Source organism: Crocodylus siamensis, chromosome 4 (genome assembly GCF_052110815.1).
Source record: "Crocodylus siamensis isolate JL-2025a chromosome 4, ASM5211081v1, whole genome shotgun sequence".
Taxonomy (NCBI): domain Eukaryota; kingdom Metazoa; phylum Chordata; order Crocodylia; family Crocodylidae; genus Crocodylus; species Crocodylus siamensis.
Window position 1 is genome coordinate 230,455,071 of NC_143398.1, and position 19,398 is coordinate 230,474,468.

Consider the following 19,398-nt stretch of genomic DNA (forward strand, 5'->3'; position numbering starts at 1 on the left):
TGTTTTGAGCAGGGGGTTGGACTAGATGACCTTCTCAGGTCCGTTCCAACCCTAATTTTCTATGATTAAGTTCCACGAGCAAAGGAGTCAATTAATATTTTTTTCAGGATGTTTGCTCAGAAACGTTGATTCTCAAGGGGTCAGAAGAGAGATGCATGAATCTCTCCAGATGTTAAATCTCCAGACGCACTACTCTTTAGGTTCCCTTATACATTTAAAATGTATATCTACTTGCTATGTCTCACATGTAGACACAATAAACATGTGGTGTGTCCATCAACAGATAACTTCATAGTCTTATATAAAGGGCAAGTTTTAAAGCCTGGAGTTATTCAGTCATAATGATTGGTCATAGTCCTAAAGCAGACTCCCAAGTAACAAAACAACACAACAAAAATGAAAAAAATATACTCATCAGGTTTTCTTCCTCCAGAAGAGGAAACACTACAATTTCAGAATGTTTTTTGCCCTAAAATACAATCAATAACAAACTGGGAAGTAACTATTTACTGCTATTCATAGTGAAGTGGTAGACCATGAGCAAGCAGCTTGGACAATGCATGTGCACCCACAAGTGTGGTTGTCTTTATGCTTCTTATCACTGAGGTAGGGGGATGCCCAAAGCTATAAGGATCAGCATATGCATCCAAAGATGGAATATATATAGACAACCACTTAATACCCATTTTGCCATAGATAATTGGGGCAGTTTAATGAGTTACTGAGGGTCATGTAACAGCAGAGAGAGAGCTAAGAGTAAAATAGGCATCTTGCTACCTTTGCCAGTTCTTCAAACGCTCCTTCCAGCCACACACACTGTTCCTCTATATGAAGGTGCCATACAGGTCAGTCCCGTGGGGGTGGGGGTGGGGGGTGGAGCGCAAAAATCAGGGCAACTGCCCCAGGCCCCGCAGAGCCAGGCAGAGCAGCGTGGTAACTCCATGCTGCTGCCGGCTGCACATCTGGCAGTTCAGCACCCCCTCACCCCCGCTGCCAAATCCACCGTCAGCTTCCTTGCATCCAGGGGCAGGGCCCCGCACAGGCTGATTTGCCCCGGGCTCCGCACCCTGCTTGGGTCATCTCTAGTGCCATATATATGTTTTTGTAATATATGAAGTAGAAAACCCCCTTCTTTTTTTTTTAAATCAGTCCTACTTTTTGTTCAGACAGACAGCTTTGCAACTAACCATTTTTGACATGGCATCACAAAGTAACTAGAATCAGCACCCATTGTTCCTAATTTTTCAAGTAAATAAAAAGCTGCAGTTATTCTTCAAAATGAAAGTACCTTGCTTATGCAGAATATGGACAGGAATGAAAGGCTCTAAACTTCAGTATTTTACTGGCACCATATACACATAAGTTTTAGTCAAAAAAATTCACCAACCCTTGCAAACAAATTCTAACTCCCCCTTGCACAGTCCTAATTCAATTTTCCTCTTACTTTGTTAGACACAGGTAAATTCTGGGCTACATAGAGGGAAGGCATCTGTATCCCAAAAAGATTAGATTTAAAAATACATTCTAAAAATGTTACATTTTATACTGAAATTTAATCACACTGTAGTTACACTAAAGTTATGTTTCCTGACACCCATGATTTCCATAAATTCATACATAAAATGAAATTCAATTATATAACTGAAGTGCTAACTGCTACTATGGTTTTGCACTTCACACATATTTATAACCTACTTGCATTTATCTGCATTGTTCTTACCAACAACACGCCTTCATTTATAACAACATTTTGTGGATATGACAAATTGTAGATAAGTGAACTTTGGGTACAATTTTGATTTGTAAAAGGGGCCTGATGCAGATTTCAGAATGTAAATCTGTAGATGTTAATACATTTGGGCCAAGGTTGAAAGGTCAGAGCCAAAGGTTACATTTATAACTAGATAGTGGAAGTAATTGTCATTGTTAACTCAGGAAAGAAAACAACCTTCATGAAGGTTGCTTGAAGGTACTTTTCTCATGTTCAAAAGCAGCACTTCTATCCAACTGAAACTGGTCAATACAGGCATCAAAGGTGGTTAGAAGGCACAGTTAACATTTTAAAAATACAGTGTATGAAACTTCCAGATTTGCCACTATAACTTATCTGAGGTGGACAGAATCTGTAAAGAAGTTAAACTATTGTAGACATAGTTAAACTATTACAGAATAGTAAAATTAGTAACTGTTTAAGGAAAGAATTTTCACAGTCAATAAAAGCACTCTCTCATCAGATAGGGAATTTGTAGTATCTACAGTATACCTTGCAGCAAAGTGTCTTTGAAATAAGAGACATCACCTTGAGTTGTAAAAGCAGAAAAATTATTACTGTTCATGCACATTTCTGTAAAAAGCATCACTTCCTTCCTTTCCCTTTCTTTTCCATGTCTTTATCACAAGGTATTTAGTGTAATTTGCAGACTTGTTGAATCTCACAGGCTGCACTGTAAGCGCTTCTGCGGTGGCCTCAAACTGTAATACTTGGATCCTCTGTTAGCAAACTCTTGTGTGATTCCAGAAGCACAGCAGCTTTACTGGGAGTTACAGATTAATAGCCATAGCCCATGGCAGTATATTGTGGTGGAGGAAAAAACATCCTGGAACAGTCTGAGAGAGTGAACAACTTCGCTTTGGAAATACAAACATTCTGAAGCTGTCAAAATTTTAAGCTGTACAATCAACTATACCTGGTCCTAAGTGTGTTCAATAGGACCTTCATAAATTAAGGAAATAAATGAGTAGAATATTAAGCATTCTGACTGTAGGGTTAACTTACCCAGATTGCTAGTAAGTTGAGAATGTATCTCGAATTTCAAGTTACCAAGTTAAAAGGCTTAATTTAGAGGCTGTGTCCTGCAAGGCACTTTTACACGTGGTTGGACACATTCTGATTCTAATCAAAATACTCCAGTGTGTTGCAGTGTCTTGTGTATTCAGTGTCCCATGTTTCTAAATGGTGGTAGGGGTGCTTTAACTACCTAAAGTTGTTGAATGAACTTTAGATAAAACACCCCCATCACCATTTTTAAACAAAGTATGCTGAATACACGAGACGTTGTGGGCATTTTAATTAGAGCGGCTCTTGGGAGCCCCCATACTCCATCCTGGAGCACATGTATAGATGCCCATAAGCTGCACTTTTAATATCACTGGTCACTTCTGATGAAGTTTGGCTCATATCTCAATTCATTTCTCTCACCAAAAGCAAATAATCTACTTTTGGAATCTAAACATTCCTAGCAATTCAGAAAATTCAAAATTATCAGAAGATTTAAAGCAGTAGTTAAAATTAAAGGTGATCTGGAAGGGAAAGGTGGAGAGAAAATAGAGGAGAAGAGACCAGAAATTAGTCCTGTGGGATTTTACCAGAGATGTTACAAACACAGAAGAGCGGCCGTTACCAGAAACAGGACTGACTTGATATGTAATGCCAAAGGACTTAAATCATGAACAGATATAGTAATTTCTTTGACATCTAGATCTCATTATATCACAAATGATATATAGACTAAAAAGTATCAGTTGATACTTTTGCAGCTGCAGCCTCTTACAAACAAAAAGTAGCAGAAGAATTAATACTACAGTATAACCTCATAAATCTGGATACGAAAAATCCGGAATTCTCGAAAATCCAGCACTTTTAAAAATACACTACATCGTGCAGTAGTGGCAGCCAGTCCCAGAGCAGCAGAGGGGGAAGCTTGTACACAGTGGCTGGCACTGCCATCCACCACTCCACACCGCTACTCTGCATGTGACCACTGCTCCGGGACTGGCTGCTGGTACCTACCCTCCCAACCCCATTTGGGAGGGTAGGTAGGTAACTTCTGAAGAAGTGGACATGCCATTCAAATGTCCCTCAGTTTGAGAAATGGAATCTTAACCCCAAAGCTACCTATTTGCACATAAATTCCCCCCTGAGATTTGAAGAATATTTAATTCAGCAACTGAAGAAATAAGGAACCATGAAACTCAAGTTACAGGATGGACTTATTTATATTAATTTTATGGGCTAAAATTAAGACATAGAACAAGCTGCTTATAGGGAATTTGTGGAATCTGTCTCATTTGAAGTTTTAAAAAAATGCTGGGTAGGTATGTTTGGGATGGTTCAGAAAGAGCAAATCCTACACCTGGTCGGAAGACTAGGACTGAGCTAGATGACCCCCGAAGTTCTACAAATGTCAAGTTTCATGTGCAATCTATTCAAGTTTTATGAACTGAAAAATGTTTCTGCATAACTAGCTGATGTTGCTTTGCTGAAATTAAATATCTGAAAGCATCAGCAGTATTCTTAAAAGCCTGTAAGCACAAAAAGCAGTGAAAAAACTCAGCAAACCTGTCTGTTGTGCAGGCTGTGGCAGTGGTTGGCTTTGCTGTGTGTTGTAATGGACAGAAGTAACTTGTCGATATTGCTGACTGGAGTGTGGATACTGGCCAGGAGCACAATAACAAGTTGGCATCTGAAAAAAGATCAACATTTAGGAAATTCACATTTTCAAGTTTATAAAAGGCAGCAGAAAAACAATGAATGCTGAAAGAAGAGAGAGGCAGTTTCTGTGCTGCAGCAAAAAGATGCATATAATAATGGCAATTCAGGCAAAATATGCATAATTAAATAAAACGTGGCTGTCCAGCTGGTGGGGTTAACAGCCCCTTGGTCACTGCTGCTGCTATTGTTTCAGCTACAGCAGTAGCTGGGGACTGGGAACTCCCTGGCTTCTGCTGCATGCTCCATCCCCAGGGAATGGGAAAGAATGGAGTGGTGTAGTCCCATGGTGCTAGGGGAGCCAGCAGCCCAGAGTACTTATGTGGCACAGGGCCACAGAGGAGCCCACAAGAAGCTGAAGGGGTGCCACGCCATGCAGGGAGGGGCATCTGCATGCCCATGTAATGGAGTATGGAGTCCCCACCTTCACATGTGGTACAGCTGGACAAAGGGCCCACAGGTGTGTGCCTGTGGCCAACCCCAAGTGCCCTCCTGAGGTGTGCAACCACCACTTAGTGCAGCCCATTGGGCATGTGGCCCTGGCCACTTTGAAGTTGGACAGCCCCACAATAAAAGATGCTTAAAGACAGAGTATTCATTTTGTTTCAATTTTATCTTTCATTCAGTAAAGCGCATTATGGTGTATTTCTGGCATGGCAAAAAGGAATGCAACTCGTTTGTTTTCTGCATTCCCTATACTGGCATCATCAATAATTTTCAGTAAATTTTGGAACAGGCTCTGTGGAGGTCTATTAATTGTTGTTGTTTTACAAATAGGGTGAGGCCAAAATAAGCAGCTATTTCATCTTTATGTACCCGAGTGGGTGTACTAAAAAGACGATGATTTTTCCACTGTAAACAAGTTTATTGTTTAAAAGAATAAAATTAAAACATTTTAAAAACAGAGCAGATATATGCATATTTTATATTATGTTAGATATTAAATCTCACTGCTAATGATACAGATTTATTTTTTACTGGGTGCTTCTACCTGTGGTACTAAATGATGGCACAGTAAAAGCTCATACTGTGCTGTGCCAGTGGTGCGCAGTCATTTTTAGCTGCTATGTCGCTGCAGAAAAATGCTATAGCGAGGGAGTGTGTTGCTACAGTGATGTAGCTGCAGCGTTAGGGTTTGCACCCACCGATGCTATGTTGCCGTAGTGCATTGCTATGGTGACACAGCATCTCATGCAGACACGCCCACTGTCACTCATAAGTCTCTATCAGTTATGAGTAGACAAGCATGAAACCTGGATGGCTGTTCATTTTGTAATTTGGCTTCAAGGCACGTAAGCAAAACAAGCAAAAAAAGATCCACTAACCTAGGGGTATGGAGCTCACCTTGCCCCCTGGGCTGGATCTGGACCACGTGGCTCCTCACACATCTGCTGCTGATGGTCATGTCCACAGGGCTCCAGAGTCCTGCACTGTGTGTCAGGCTATGCCCACCCCTAGTTATGCCCCATATTACTAGGCCTGCCAGTAGCTCAGCTGGCTGTATGTTTAATACCCCTGTATTAGCTTAATCCCTTAATGAATATGCTCATTAAAGATGCCATGGCCAACATTTAAGTTGTGCTGTAAGGGAAAACACAGTTTATATACCTGTGATATCGGTTGCTGCATATATCCCTGTTGCTGGAGCACCTGCTGGTTAACAGGATGACTGGATGCAGAATAGCCAGGAGCAGGAACTGGTTGGCTTGGTGGTGGTGGAGGAGGTGGGGCTGCTGCTATGATATAGCCAGACTGCTGTGGGGGCTGAAGTACTACAGTGGACTGGAACATGGTGTGAGCTTCAGCAGTATCAGAAGATGGCTGGCGAGCAAGACTCATATGGCTAAATTGTGACCCTAGGTTGTCTTGCTATAATGATAAAAAAAAAGACGGTAAAATTAAATTCCACTTTGAAAATAGGTGAAGAGTACTTGTTAGGTCAATTCTTCAGTAAGTGTAAAATGACAATATCCAGTTATATACGGTATTAACAACATAAAGAAAAATAATGACAAGTAAAGCTTCAGAACAGAAACCAAACATAGGAATTATTATTAAGGTAATTTGTGGAGAAATTATGCTCAAATATAATCATTTCAAGGTTTAATATTTGAAACAAAGAATAGGTTTTATTTAGGTATGTCATTCTCCATATTGTGAGGGTAAAATATCAAGCTGCTATAAATTAGATCCACAATTGTTGTATTTTATACAATTACTGTATTTATCAGTATTTTCTGATCTGAAGCAAAAGCCAAGTGAAAATACTTAATTCTCAGAGAAAGAGCAGGATGCACACAGTATTGCCACAGAAGAAAACTAATGAGCATATATCAATCGTGAATAAGTGCTGATGAATCTAATTTTGCATTTTGGTTTTTACAGAGCAAAATAAAAAAAAAATACAAAAAAATTACTGAATGGGAAAGGGACTTTATTTTCAAATTTTCAATGAGTGTGTGTGTCATTTATTTTTATCTGTAGCATGATAACACTGATATTCTACAATTAAGAATTGGGGTCCATTTTATAGACACTGGAAATGTTCAGTGAAGTTCCAACTCTTTCCATATTATGTCTTTTTTTAACCTGGAAGCTTCACTTCACACCTCAATCTTGGACTTTAAAAAAGGCAGTGGCATACACAGACATCATGCCATAGCTATATTATGGACACCGGGCCTTCCTCAGTTTGTAGTGAAGAAGATCAAATGGCTGAAATGTAAGTTCTTCATTCTGCAAAGCAGATAATGGATTTAGAAAATCATCCAAATTACATACAAGTATTTTCCTTACATTTTTGTGTGACTCCTGTATTTTGCAGAACTACATCACACTTTACACCACAAAATACAATAATGCTAAAGCTGAGCATATTCCTAATGAAATTACTGGTAGATTTTCATTGTAATTAAAACTATTTGTAATATTTTAGCTATTGTTTTTAGCTCATTGCTTGCCTATCGACTCAGCTCTCAAGCTCAGCCCTCAGCACGCACGCATTTTAACTCAAGGTCTGCTTTTCAAGATGCATAATTTAGAAGGAAGCTAGTGTTCCTGAAGAGATTGAAATTGGAGTATGAACACCTTTCCAACTGTTTCAACACAGTACAGGCTGAGAAAACAGAAGCTTATTTACATCACACTATCAGTATAACTAAACTATAAGCTGGAAGAGTTCACCCGACAAAGATCACATAGCAATTCAGTTTTTATGGGCCATTCACCATGATATCTTTCTGTTGATACTACTACTAAAAGGAAACTGCAGGTCTTTTTATGGGTTACGGGCACTTATCACATATATTCTGGACAGAGACCATCAGCTTATTTTACTACCAGCCATCTGTAAGAAATACATTTTGAAGATTACCAGCTTGGTTCACATTTGAACTGGTGACCCAGAGGTGAAATGCTCTGAATCTATTACCAGACCAAACTGAATACCACCAACCAGCCTGCTGAACACAACACCTAGTCAGAAGAAACAAGTGTTCATTTCCAGTGGTGAAAATTTTTGAGAAATTTCCTGCAACTGCCTCCTCTTCACTACTCCAGCATGAGGAAGGTGTGAGGAGCAGAGGTTGCTCCGCATCTCCCAGTCCTGGGGAAAGTCGTGCACCATTTCAAGGCTGGTGACCACAGCCCTGACGTAGGGCTGTAGGAGCAGTACCCAAGTGCTGTACAGGGGGCAGCTAGTTCCCCAAATGGCACTTCAAAGCTGGTGCCTACAGCTTCCTCAGGAGCAGAGGGAACAGGAGGCAAAGACCCCAACCTATTCCCTAGAGCAAGCAGTCCTTGGTCTGTGGAAGAGGTGGGGAATATTGCAGCTGAGCACCATACTGAAAAGGGAATGTTACAGTGTGACCAATGTAGAGATCCCAAAAATTTGAAACACAAAATCAAAGAATCTTATGTTAAAAAATAAAATTATAGTGAAGTTATTTTTCTCTTTCAAAACTGTACATTTAAATATATATAATAGTAACTAATTAAGTACTTTTGATTATATGGAGCTCAATGAACTAAGGCACATCTGCACATTCTTTATTAAAGAATGTATTTCTGGACTACATTACAACATTAGCCTAATACAAAACTATACTTCTACATATCTCACATCCCTATTGTACTAATGTTTGCAGAGCACTCTGAAGGTATCATACCCAGTGAATGCAATAAACATTTTTAAACACAGAAGTACAAATCCTAAAAGGCCAAGCTTATCAATAATGGGCCTCAACCATTAGGGTAGGAACTGTTTACCTGCTAAAATAGAAGGGGATACATCAGTTGGAAACTGAAGAACACTTCTTGCCTTAGTGCTGAAAATGTTTTTGTCCTATACATACTGTTTTCAACACTAGGGCATAATGATCCATTGCTGACATGTATGGTCAGTTGTGAGCCCTCAGAGTACTTTTTCAGGTGTGCAGGACTTCAAAATACATTTGGATTCATTAAACAATTATACTGATTTGGGAGAGAGAGAGAGAACACTAAGAGAAATTCAGCTGCATTGAAGAGCAATCCATCTGCTCTACTCTGCAGTATGTGGAAGCTAACCTGTAAGGCTGCTTAGAGATGTAAAAAAACCAAAACAAAACAAAAAGAAAACCCAATAGTGCTTTACTTTAAACTCTGAATGTCCCCACACCAAGCCCAGCGCATGCCCAGAAGAGGCACTGCATTAGTTTGATCCAGCTTGCACAATGTCTGTATAGATCAGGCGCTTCAGCAGGGCTTTTTTGGCGCTTTTATCTAATACCATTTGATTCAATCAGCTATTAGATAAAAGCACCAAAAAAGCCCTACTGAAGCATGCAATTTTATAGATGCTGTGGAGCTGGGTCAAATTAATGCACTGCCTCTTCCAGTAAAGTACTGTTTTGTTTTGGGTTTTTTTCACGTCTGTCAGCAGCCTAATAGTTTACCAGGGACTATGGATTTTTATCTCATTACCTGGATTAGCTTTTGTTACCCCTTTCGTTCCTATGGGTTTATTGCTCATCTGCTTGTTACCCAGCACTGCTCCCTTCCCCCTACCTTCAACCCCTGTCTTTTGTATTCTATTTTCTCTCTCCTCCTTATAATGCTTTCTGTACATCCTTTCAAAGCATCTGACAAGGAGAACTTGGGTTTGTGAAAGCTTGCACACTCACTCACTCTCTCTATAGGAACATATACACATCTTATTTAGTTAGTCTAAAGGTACATATCTATCCTATAGGTCTGTGCGAAGCTTTGGTCGCTGATTCGATTCAACAGAGATTCAGCCCAATTCAGGGGCCGAAAATCCAGATCTGAATCAAATCAGGAAACCCTCTCTCTCTCCTATTCGATTCAGAGAGATTTTGATGATTCGGACACAGACACAGCTTTAAATGTTTATTCTGCATACCTCAAGGTATCAGGCAGCCCACAAATGCCAAGATGCCGGGGTGGATGGAGCGTCCCACGGGAGCGTGGCGGGGTCCCCAGTGCGCCTGGTGGTGGACCCGGAAGTGGACCAGAAGCACTTCCAGTCCACTTCCGGTCACCGTAGACCACATGGGGGCCCCCCTTTCCCAGTGACTCATGCCTCCTGGGTCTGGGTCTGATGGGGGGGGGAGGGGTTCCCCCATGTGCTTGGTGGTGGACCCAGAAGTGGACCGGAAGTACTTCCAGTCCACTTCCGGGTCCGTCACTGAGCACGGGGGGCCCCCCCTGCACTCCTGTGGGACGCTCCATCCACCCCACCATCTCAGCGTTCATGAGCCGCACCTGGTACCTCGAGATATGTAAAAAAAAACGTTTAAAGCTGGGTCTATGGCCGAATCACTGATCTCCAAATCAGCACTGAATCTTCAGATGTGGCTGAACAGCATCACTGTCTCCTGATTCAGGCTAAATCTGAATCCGAATCAAATACAGCCCATTTCACACACCCCTACTATCCTGCCTTGTGACTGGCATTGTGATGATACAAGGTATTAACAGCGGAAATTTTTGTTGCTATCATATACCGTTTCAAGGCACGTAAAAAAAGAGAGAGAGAAAGGATATTACCAGAACTTATACTGCAATTGTTTCTAAACACTAAAAACAAACAAAAATGGTAAAACCCCAAAATTTTACCACATCCTGTGTTTTTGTTAGCATCTCTCACACCCTTTTTGTATATATAATTAACAACTCTGAAATTTTTATTTATTTTTTTAACTAAGCAGGTTAATTGTCATTTCAATCAGAGGGATAATGCTTATTAGATTACATTCTTTATCAAGCTATTCAGTACAATCTCCTGCAAACTTTTGCCTGACATGAGCCCCTGATACTAAATGCCACCATCAGGAGCCCCTAGTCAGTAGATCTGTTTGCCAGTAAATCTCATCCCTCAATGCCAATTGGCATTAAGACAGCCAGATCTGTTCACCCATATAGTTAACATTTTAGGATTACGCGTCACGAAAGCCAGTGTTAGCATCTAAGGAGGAAATGTTGCTAAGAAGAGCTGGCCAGCACAGCTGAAGGAACATTTACCGTTTCAATTTTCATTGCGTGAAGATGTTTTTGGGACTTAACTGGAAAACAGAGCTCTTTATTGTTCTGGCTGAAATATGGCACTACACAAAGACAACAAGGCAGGGAGAGGGACTAGACATAGAAAGAAATACCTGGGAAGAAATGGAAAAGGGGCAAGATGAAAATCAAGAGGCATAACAAAATAAAGAATGACCGGCTATGGAGGCAAGAGGAGTGAAGAACTGCCTCCTGAGAGGAAAAAAAAAATCCCCTCTCCTCAATAGTGCAAGTTATTCTCAACCTTCAGGTAGTGCCAGGATCTTAGGCACTATTTCGCTAGCTTAGGCAATATTTTACTACAGCGGAAACTATAGCCAGTCAACATCTGTGTTAAATACACCCACACACACAAACTAACCAAAGGTCAACATCCACTAATATCACCCTTGCAGAGAAGAGATGAATAGAAAATATAGTACCACAGTATATTGCTGGGTAGATGACACTGGCAGGAGCGGGGGTGGATAAGAGACGGCAGAGTACTGAACAGGCTGTGAAGAGGATTGCAGAGGCCGGATAGGCTGAAGAAGTAGCAGTTTCATAAACACAGTTAATACCAATGTAAAAAGACAAGTAAAAAAAAAGAGGAACCAGTTAGTCTTTTTCAATGTTGTAAGACAACTATTTAAAACACTGATATTAAAAATTACACAACTGGAAAATATTTAAAATCAAAATGCTGCATATAGTAAAAAATGAAGTGGTTTTACATGCATCCATCTCCTAATATGAGTGGGAATTTGCTTATAATTGTTATATATTACTGTAAAATAAAGCAGCAAATGGTTGGCTTAATTTTAAAATGTCACATTCAATAGTTATATACAAATATTTTGTTTTCAAGTCACAAAGTAATGAGGATGCCTCATAGTTTTTAAACTCAAACTAAACAAGTACTAAACATAGATCAAAACACAGCACTTCCAAGATATCCTGTGAAATGCACTTGAAATTTATCATTACTACAGTGTTAAGTATAGTAGGAACACTAAGTATACCAAGGTATTATCATTACTAACAAGGACTTGCAGTATATGAATAATATATTTTGTAAAGGTGAAAAAAGCTTTGGCATAGCAATCGCTTGCACAATACGGTATATTTAATGTGAGAGTATCGTATCATACAAGAAAGTCTCCAGAACCTGCTGCCGTTACGGAGAAGGCAATTATTAACCTCAGAGGGAAGAAAAAGGTGCATGCTTTACTGCTTTAGTATACCACATGCAGATAACAGGGTGCACAGGCAAGCCTTAGTTTCCAGAAGACAGTCAACTCTGAACAGAGGTGAAGCTACAGTGCAGGTACAACTTGAGCACACTGGGCAAAGGATATAACATAAGGAAAATGAACCAGGACAAAAGTGAATGTAAAGGTTCCCTGAATAACATCCCAGCAAGTCTGAAAAATGCTACATCTCATTGCTTATGGCTCACGAGACAACAGTTTTAGCTTTGGTGCCAGGAATCACTGTTGTAAAGAAGGAATAGTGAGGAGCAAGAGAGGATTATTTTGCAGGTTTGGGTCTTTCTTTAACTTGTCTATTTCTATTTCACCAGTAACCCAGCACCAGGAGGTTAAAATGCTTCCAGTTCTACAGTGCTGTTATTAACTGCTATCAAATATACAAATTAATCCTTTAAAAATGTCATGAAGTTGGTTTATAAGATATTTGGGAGTGAGAACAAGGTGGAACGCAGCCCTCCACTTTAAAATAAACTAGCCTGACTGACAGAGTAGGCAGAAGGCAAAGGAAAGTGGGTCTCTTGTTAAAAGTTTACCATTTGAGCTCTGGTTCAAATACTTTTGTTCTCCAGTTCTTATTTCTGCTTTCTATAAGCTGGAAGAAAATATGATGGCCTGCCATGTTGTTTGTAGGCCTAGATCTCCATATCCAGTTACAAGCATATGGCTAGCTAACACATTCCATAACAAAACAGTCTATCATTTCCTTATTGTTAGATGGAAAGACTGCTCAGTTGAGCATCAGGTATTTGATGTGTGCACCTGTGATATGATGTGATTAGCTGCTGGTTGCGGCTGGGGTGGTGGGGGAGGAGGTGGCTGTTGTGGAGGTCCAGGCACTTGGGTTCTGACAGGTTGCTGAGGCATAGGAGGGTTATACACAACTGGAGTGCCATCTGGGTTTATGAATGGTTGACCTAGAGGGTGGAGGGAAGAAAAAAAAAAGATAAACTTTATTCAGGTTTGAGGCAGGCTGAGCTGACCGTATTACATAACACAAAGTAAAAAAAAATGACTAAAACTTGAGTATATAACAACCACAACTACTGTATTATATGCCAGATTGTTGTTATAATTTCTTAATGATTGCAGTTATGGTTAGAATGGCAATAACCACACAACTCATTTGACAGTATTTAACTATAAATACATGCATTTTTGTGGCAAATAACTACCATGCCCTAAAATAAGCTAGCAAAGACTAAACGTAGACTAAAATGGATGACGAATATGTATTGGGGTTGGTCTTCAAAGTTAATTTTCAATTACATGGATTGAAAGAAATGTAGGGAGAAAAATAAAAGAATGAGAGAAGGACATCTGTTTTATGAACCTTGAAGAAGTAATTCCAGGAATCAATTTCAATCACCTAGGATAGCGGTCAGCAATCTTTGCTAATGCAGGGCTTCACCATGGGCCACAAGTATTAGCCCCTAGAGCAGCCAGCTCCCTCTGCTTATCCTTACTGCTGATCCCCATTCCCTCTGCAGTGAGGGTAAATGCAGATGTGATGGAACAGCACACTTCACAACAAAGAGGAGCGCCGGGAAGGGGATGACTAGCATGGTGCACCTCCGTGCCACTAATCCCCCATCCCATGCTGGATCAGACCTCTTCGAAGGCTGAATACAGCCCATGGGCTGCAAGTTGTCAAATCTTGGGACGTAAATCCACCAGCCAAAATGTAATAATAAAGGGAGTTAAATTACTTCTCTTCCCATAAAATAGTAATTACAATTACTTTCTTGCAGCTAATGATGATATTTTGAAAAAGTCACCTGCCAATGTGAATGTTTTAAATCTCAATTGAAATAATTGTTTAATATAATGCTCCTATCCAATATTTGCAGCCCGTGTTACATTATCTTGCAATGGAGAAAAAAAAAGTGACCATGTTTAAAAGATGGCCAAAAACAAGGTGAATGTGACTAATACCTTTCTTTGTTCAAGCTAAGCAAGATGCAGCAAGGAAACAGAACATAAACAATGTATAAAAATATTAGCTACATGATTTATGTTAATGAAACCTTCTGTAGTTTTATGTATAGACTGGGTCACATTCTTACAAAGACAAAAAAAAAATTAATTCTCACATGCCCAGATATTTCAAAAAGGGGCACACACTAGAACTTAGATTGAAAAGAACAAATAAAATGGCTCAAACAGACTCCAGTGACCATGGCCAGACATGTGCGGCTGTGTGATACGTGGTGCTGCAGACATCTGCAGCGCCACATACTGCATGTTCAGTTGTTCTCTGTGCTGCAAGGGAGCAGCACAGGGGGGTTGAACCCTGGATATCTGGGGGTCAAAAAAAGCTGCAGAAAAAAAAAATTGGAGCAGTGCATGTGGGGGGCTGCTCGTGCAACTCAAAACCAGAGTCTGGCTGGCTGGAATTGCACTGCAGCTGCTGGCCAGGCTCCGAGCAGCAGGATCACTGTTGCTGCAGCCCTGGGAGGCCCCCAGAGGGTGTTTGGCCCAGGCATTCCCTGGAGACAACTAGCAGTAGCACAAGGTGTGCAGCTGCTGGTTGTCCCTGGGGAACCAAACTTCCAAGCACCACTGTGCCAGTGGTTTGCAAATTTTCAGTCACATATTGGACCCAGCTCTGGCCTAATATTTCTCTTTATAACTCAGGAATTGGCATTCCAGTGATCGTCACATCTGTAAGGAGTCAAGGATTTTCTTCTCTGCTCCTGGGCTCATTAAGGCCAACCTCCTCCCTACCCAGACGAGGAATGAAGGTTCTTTCACCTTTTTCCAATGGTGAACAAGCAGGAGGGTAAAGGAATTCTAAGTGCAGAAATCACTGTGAAGGAGGGTGAGAAATTAATCCAATTCTATCTATTCTCTCCAGCTCTCAAAAAGCTAAAAACAATCCATCATTTTTCTTAATAATTCATCTGTCCATAAATATTAGTTACAAAACAGGACTTTATCTGACCCTATATATCACTGTTATTCACACTGCTCAGAAAGGGTGTAAAGCTCATTCAACCACTACAACTGAAGGGTTCTTTCTTGAAATATGTATCATCTAGATGTCCTACACTGTAAAAAAATTAAAATATATAAAAGGGATACAGCCTGAAACAAACTGAACGCAAGTCAATTTTCAAGAGCGAGTTAAAAGTAGTATCGAGTACAGTACTACTAAAACCAGTTAAGTTCTCTGTGAATTTGGGAAAGTTCACATTTATAGTCAAATCTGGTTAATTCGCTCCAATGATGGCTAATTACTCGTCACTTACTAGTTATCATTAGTTAGCCATTTTTAGTTTTTGTATAAGGTATATTTTGCATGCCATAACAAGACATAATGGGACTGTTTTTAAACAAGGGTCATCAACCTATGGCTTGTAAGTTGAATCCATTCCCCAAAGAGGTTGGATCCAACCCAGGAAGGTCTGATGTGGCCTGGGACAGCACAGAGGAAAATCAAATGGATAGGAATATGCCATGAAGTTCATCCTCTCCACAACACACTCCTCCGCAGCCCTCCATGTCGCTCTCTTGTGGCTGTGCTTACCCTCACTGCAGAGGAGCTGGGTATATGCAAGTAGGGTAAGTGTAGGTGGCCTGAGCTCTGGCCATGGTAGCAAAAAGTAGCCAACACCTGCTTGTGACACTTGTAATAAAGAAAAAAAAAATGCTACAAATATTCTGAGTGCAAACTGTGTCCTCTGGCTCGCTCTAAGAACTGTATACAGGTAATACTTAATGCACAGTTTCTTACTACAAAAATCCAGAACGTTCTGTATAAGAATCACATAATTATGAGAGACTAAAATAATCAGTCAAAGATATTTGTTTTGTACTTTGACATGCACTCATCACCAAAAATAGAGGACAAGTCTGCAAAACCGAACAAATAATCATCTAATGCCTTGTTGAGCCATGAAAAGCTGAAGAGTCTCAAGTGCTTTCCAAACTTTAGCTGGCTTGCAGGGTACAGCCAGTATCTTTTGAAATGACTAATTATCAGGAATTAATTCCATTCTGATTTAGTAAGCATCCACGTTTGGAAATGACTAGTTCTGCTTTAACATGTACACAAAATGCTTTGGTATGAATCAGTAGGATTTTTGCTAATCCTACTGATTTAGGATTAGCTTTGTTAATCTGTTATAAATCAGTAAGGCTCTAGTAGGATTTTGTGCTCCAAGACCATTGTGAACAGTTATTCTAGTGACTGTGAACCAGATTTCGCTGTAGATCTTCGTTTAAAAATAAATGTGAGCCCCCCATCTATTACTACACAGAAGACCCACAAACACAACCCAGGGAAACAAAAAGCAGAAAGTGATCACATACAAAATGCTGTCAAACACAAAGTATGTAAACTAGAAAAAAAGCCTTCAGAAAACTAACTTTTCTTTAATCTCTAAAAACAAATACATTTTTTTTGCAGCAACATTTACTCATTCTTGTGAAGATGCTGAAAAAACTTTTACAGCATGGCACTATTATACCCAGTTAATACAGGAAAGTTAACTAACTGATAACTTTAATGCATTAAATATCAAGAATGTAGGTTTAGAAAGGAATTATATACACCACGAACTTATAGCCATGCTACAGTTAAAACTAGCTTAGAACCCTGGGCAAAGAAAGCATCATTCACTTGCTAGGAAGCAACTTGTCTATGCTTGGTTCGGTCTAAACTGTTTTAACCCTGGTATACACAAATCCTGAAAATGCTTATTTTTCTGGCGCAAATGCTTCACTTTGCTAATGACTAACTGTAGCACAGATGCATGGTCAACAGAAACAAGAAATGATTAACTTAGTGGGCCAGCTGTCACTTTATGACTATACCAGGGAAGTGTATAGTACCATCCCCAGGACCAAGCCCTCGCATAGCAACTTTATCATCTTCATATCATAATGAGCATGTGGGAATTGTGAATTACATGCTATGTCTGAACACTAGCTTATCAATTTAAGGCATGGCTTACTGTAGCCATTTCGTTTGTAAGAAAGACATAAACTTTTCATAACTATTACAATAATAAACAAAATAATATTAAACCTTCTCTGTAATTTGGTAACCACCAATTTATTTGAAGAAAAAGTAAATTAGAAAAGCATCTAATATTTTCAGTCTTATTTAAATGTAAAAAGGTTCTTTTAAAAGTGAAATAATGGCACATAAATAAGTGGCCACTTACAGGCACAGATTAAAAAAAAATAAGAATACACCCACTGTCTTCCTTTTCCAGAATTAAAAAAAAGAAAAAACCTCAAGTCTTGTGTTTATAACACTTAAATTATATCAAAAGTTTCCCTAATTTTTAAAACATGCCTTATACAATTAAACATACATTAAATCATAAATGTTTGAGTGCTGTTGAATTTCACTGATAGTGTTACCCAAGCATGCACTGTTATTATTATTTCTGTAACCACTGGACAAATACCAACAGGTAACATAGGGCTGCCCTCCCCCTCACCTCTCATCATTTTTGTGGAGTAACCACTCTCTCTACTTAGTAAGATGGAAGCATAACTTTGAAAACTTGTATGTGATAATGTTTACTGTAACCTAACATTTTATTCTCCACATTTTGGCAACAGATTGCCAAAAACATAACCAACTGAGTGCTTTCTAAATCTGGCATGTTAAAACAGATTTAGAAATCAAAAGAGTAAATACTAATCATCTCAGGTTTATTTACTTTTACTAATAAAATTATAAAAGACTTCAAAATTAGACTTTGAGAGAAAAGACTTTAAAATTATAAATAGACCAAAGTTATGCTGTTTTCTTAACAGTAGCCATAGAGAGTCTAATACTCATTAGGAGAATTGTCAATTCGAATGCTACATGCAAACCACATTTATAGCAAGTAGAGAAAATACAGTTTTAACTTATATTTTTACATATCAAAATCGTTTTCTGCATTGAGCAAACACAAAATGACACTGCAAAAATTAAGGAGAAAAATAAAAGGAAAAGACAACACTTAAATACACTCACAAGTGAAACGATTTACAGGTTATTCCTGAGCTCTAAACTGCAATTAAAACATCCACAACTGAATACCAACCTGTTTGAGGGTTGATCAGAATACTGCCAGGTGGTATGCCTGCTGCTTCCAAGGGAAGCAAAAAGAAGCTAGTGCTAGTAGGTGCCACTTGCCCACTTATGCCACCATCAAAGGAAAGAGAATTACTAGTGCTGACAGTTGGATAGACGGCAGGTGTGCCATGAGAAGGCTGGCTTAGAGCTGTGACTGGAAGAGGCTGCTGGGTGTGAGAAAGAGAACCCGTGGATGACCCTACACTACTAGAAGACTCTGAACCTAGGAAAGGAGTAATGAGAAATTGTTTTTACCTACAGACATAAACAGCATGCTCATTTAAATATATAATTTTAAATGCTTACCCTGCATACAAAACACAGCATGTGGCTACAGTATTAAACAACGGCCTTTTCAATGAAGTTTCCCCTCCCTCCCTCACAGTGCAATTATGATCCATTGTAAACTGAGGGTCAAACCTATACAGCTTTGCACTTTGAGATATCGTTTGCAACAGTGCAAAGTGAATATGAAACACAACCAAATAAAATGGTAGTGCATCACACCTCTCTGCATAAGCACGACTAACATAAGGTGCAAGGCAGTAGAGTCAGGCCCTGAGTTGTTGGCAGGCAACACATGCAGCTAAAAGCAAACTTCTAATAAATCAAGGCCCTAGGAAGCTCCTTGCACTTGCCTCCACAATTATTTAACTAGTAAATTAACAGAACTTGTCTTTTCTTAAAGATTTCTATAAATCCACAGTTCATCATTGTCTACTTCTGCTATGCTAGCAGTATAACATTTAAGGCAGAAAATATAAACATTTAAGCATAAGTATTCTTGATCAGTGGCCTCTATATAATCTAGAAGAGACAATAAGACTGAAAACAATGCTAGGGTGAAATCTAGCAATCATTTAAAATCAATGGAACTATTTTTAAATTACTTGTAACTGCCTTTGCAGCCATGTGAAATTGTAATTATTCACTCTTATATTGGTGAAAAGTTTCATACATCTCCAAGCACTTACAGATGGGTATTATTTTACAGGTAGAATAACTGAGACACAACAAAA

The 19,398-nt window shown here is 39.4% G+C and overlaps 1 protein-coding gene across 8 annotated transcripts in view; it reads right to left on the bottom strand.

The window, feature by feature from the left end:
- R3HDM1 (R3H domain containing 1) overlaps window positions 1-19,398 on the bottom strand; it is a 109,300-nt gene that overhangs the window by 50,523 nt on the left and 39,379 nt on the right. For 4 of the 8 annotated variants that reach the window (XM_090045861.1, XM_090045858.1, XM_090045859.1 and 1 more), the window contains 5 exons: window positions 18,348-18,602; window positions 13,060-13,214; window positions 11,473-11,574; window positions 6,098-6,358; window positions 4,340-4,463 (listed from right to left, as the gene is read on the bottom strand). In XM_090045861.1, coding sequence (XP_089901987.1) covers window positions 4,340-4,463; window positions 6,098-6,358; window positions 11,473-11,574; window positions 13,060-13,214; window positions 18,348-18,602 — 897 coding nt within the window. The remainder of the gene's footprint in view (window positions 1-4,339; window positions 4,464-6,097; window positions 6,359-11,472; window positions 11,575-13,059; window positions 13,215-18,347; window positions 18,603-19,398) is intronic. The other 4 variants (XM_090045857.1, XM_090045862.1, XM_090045860.1 and 1 more) reach the window with 4 other exon arrangements.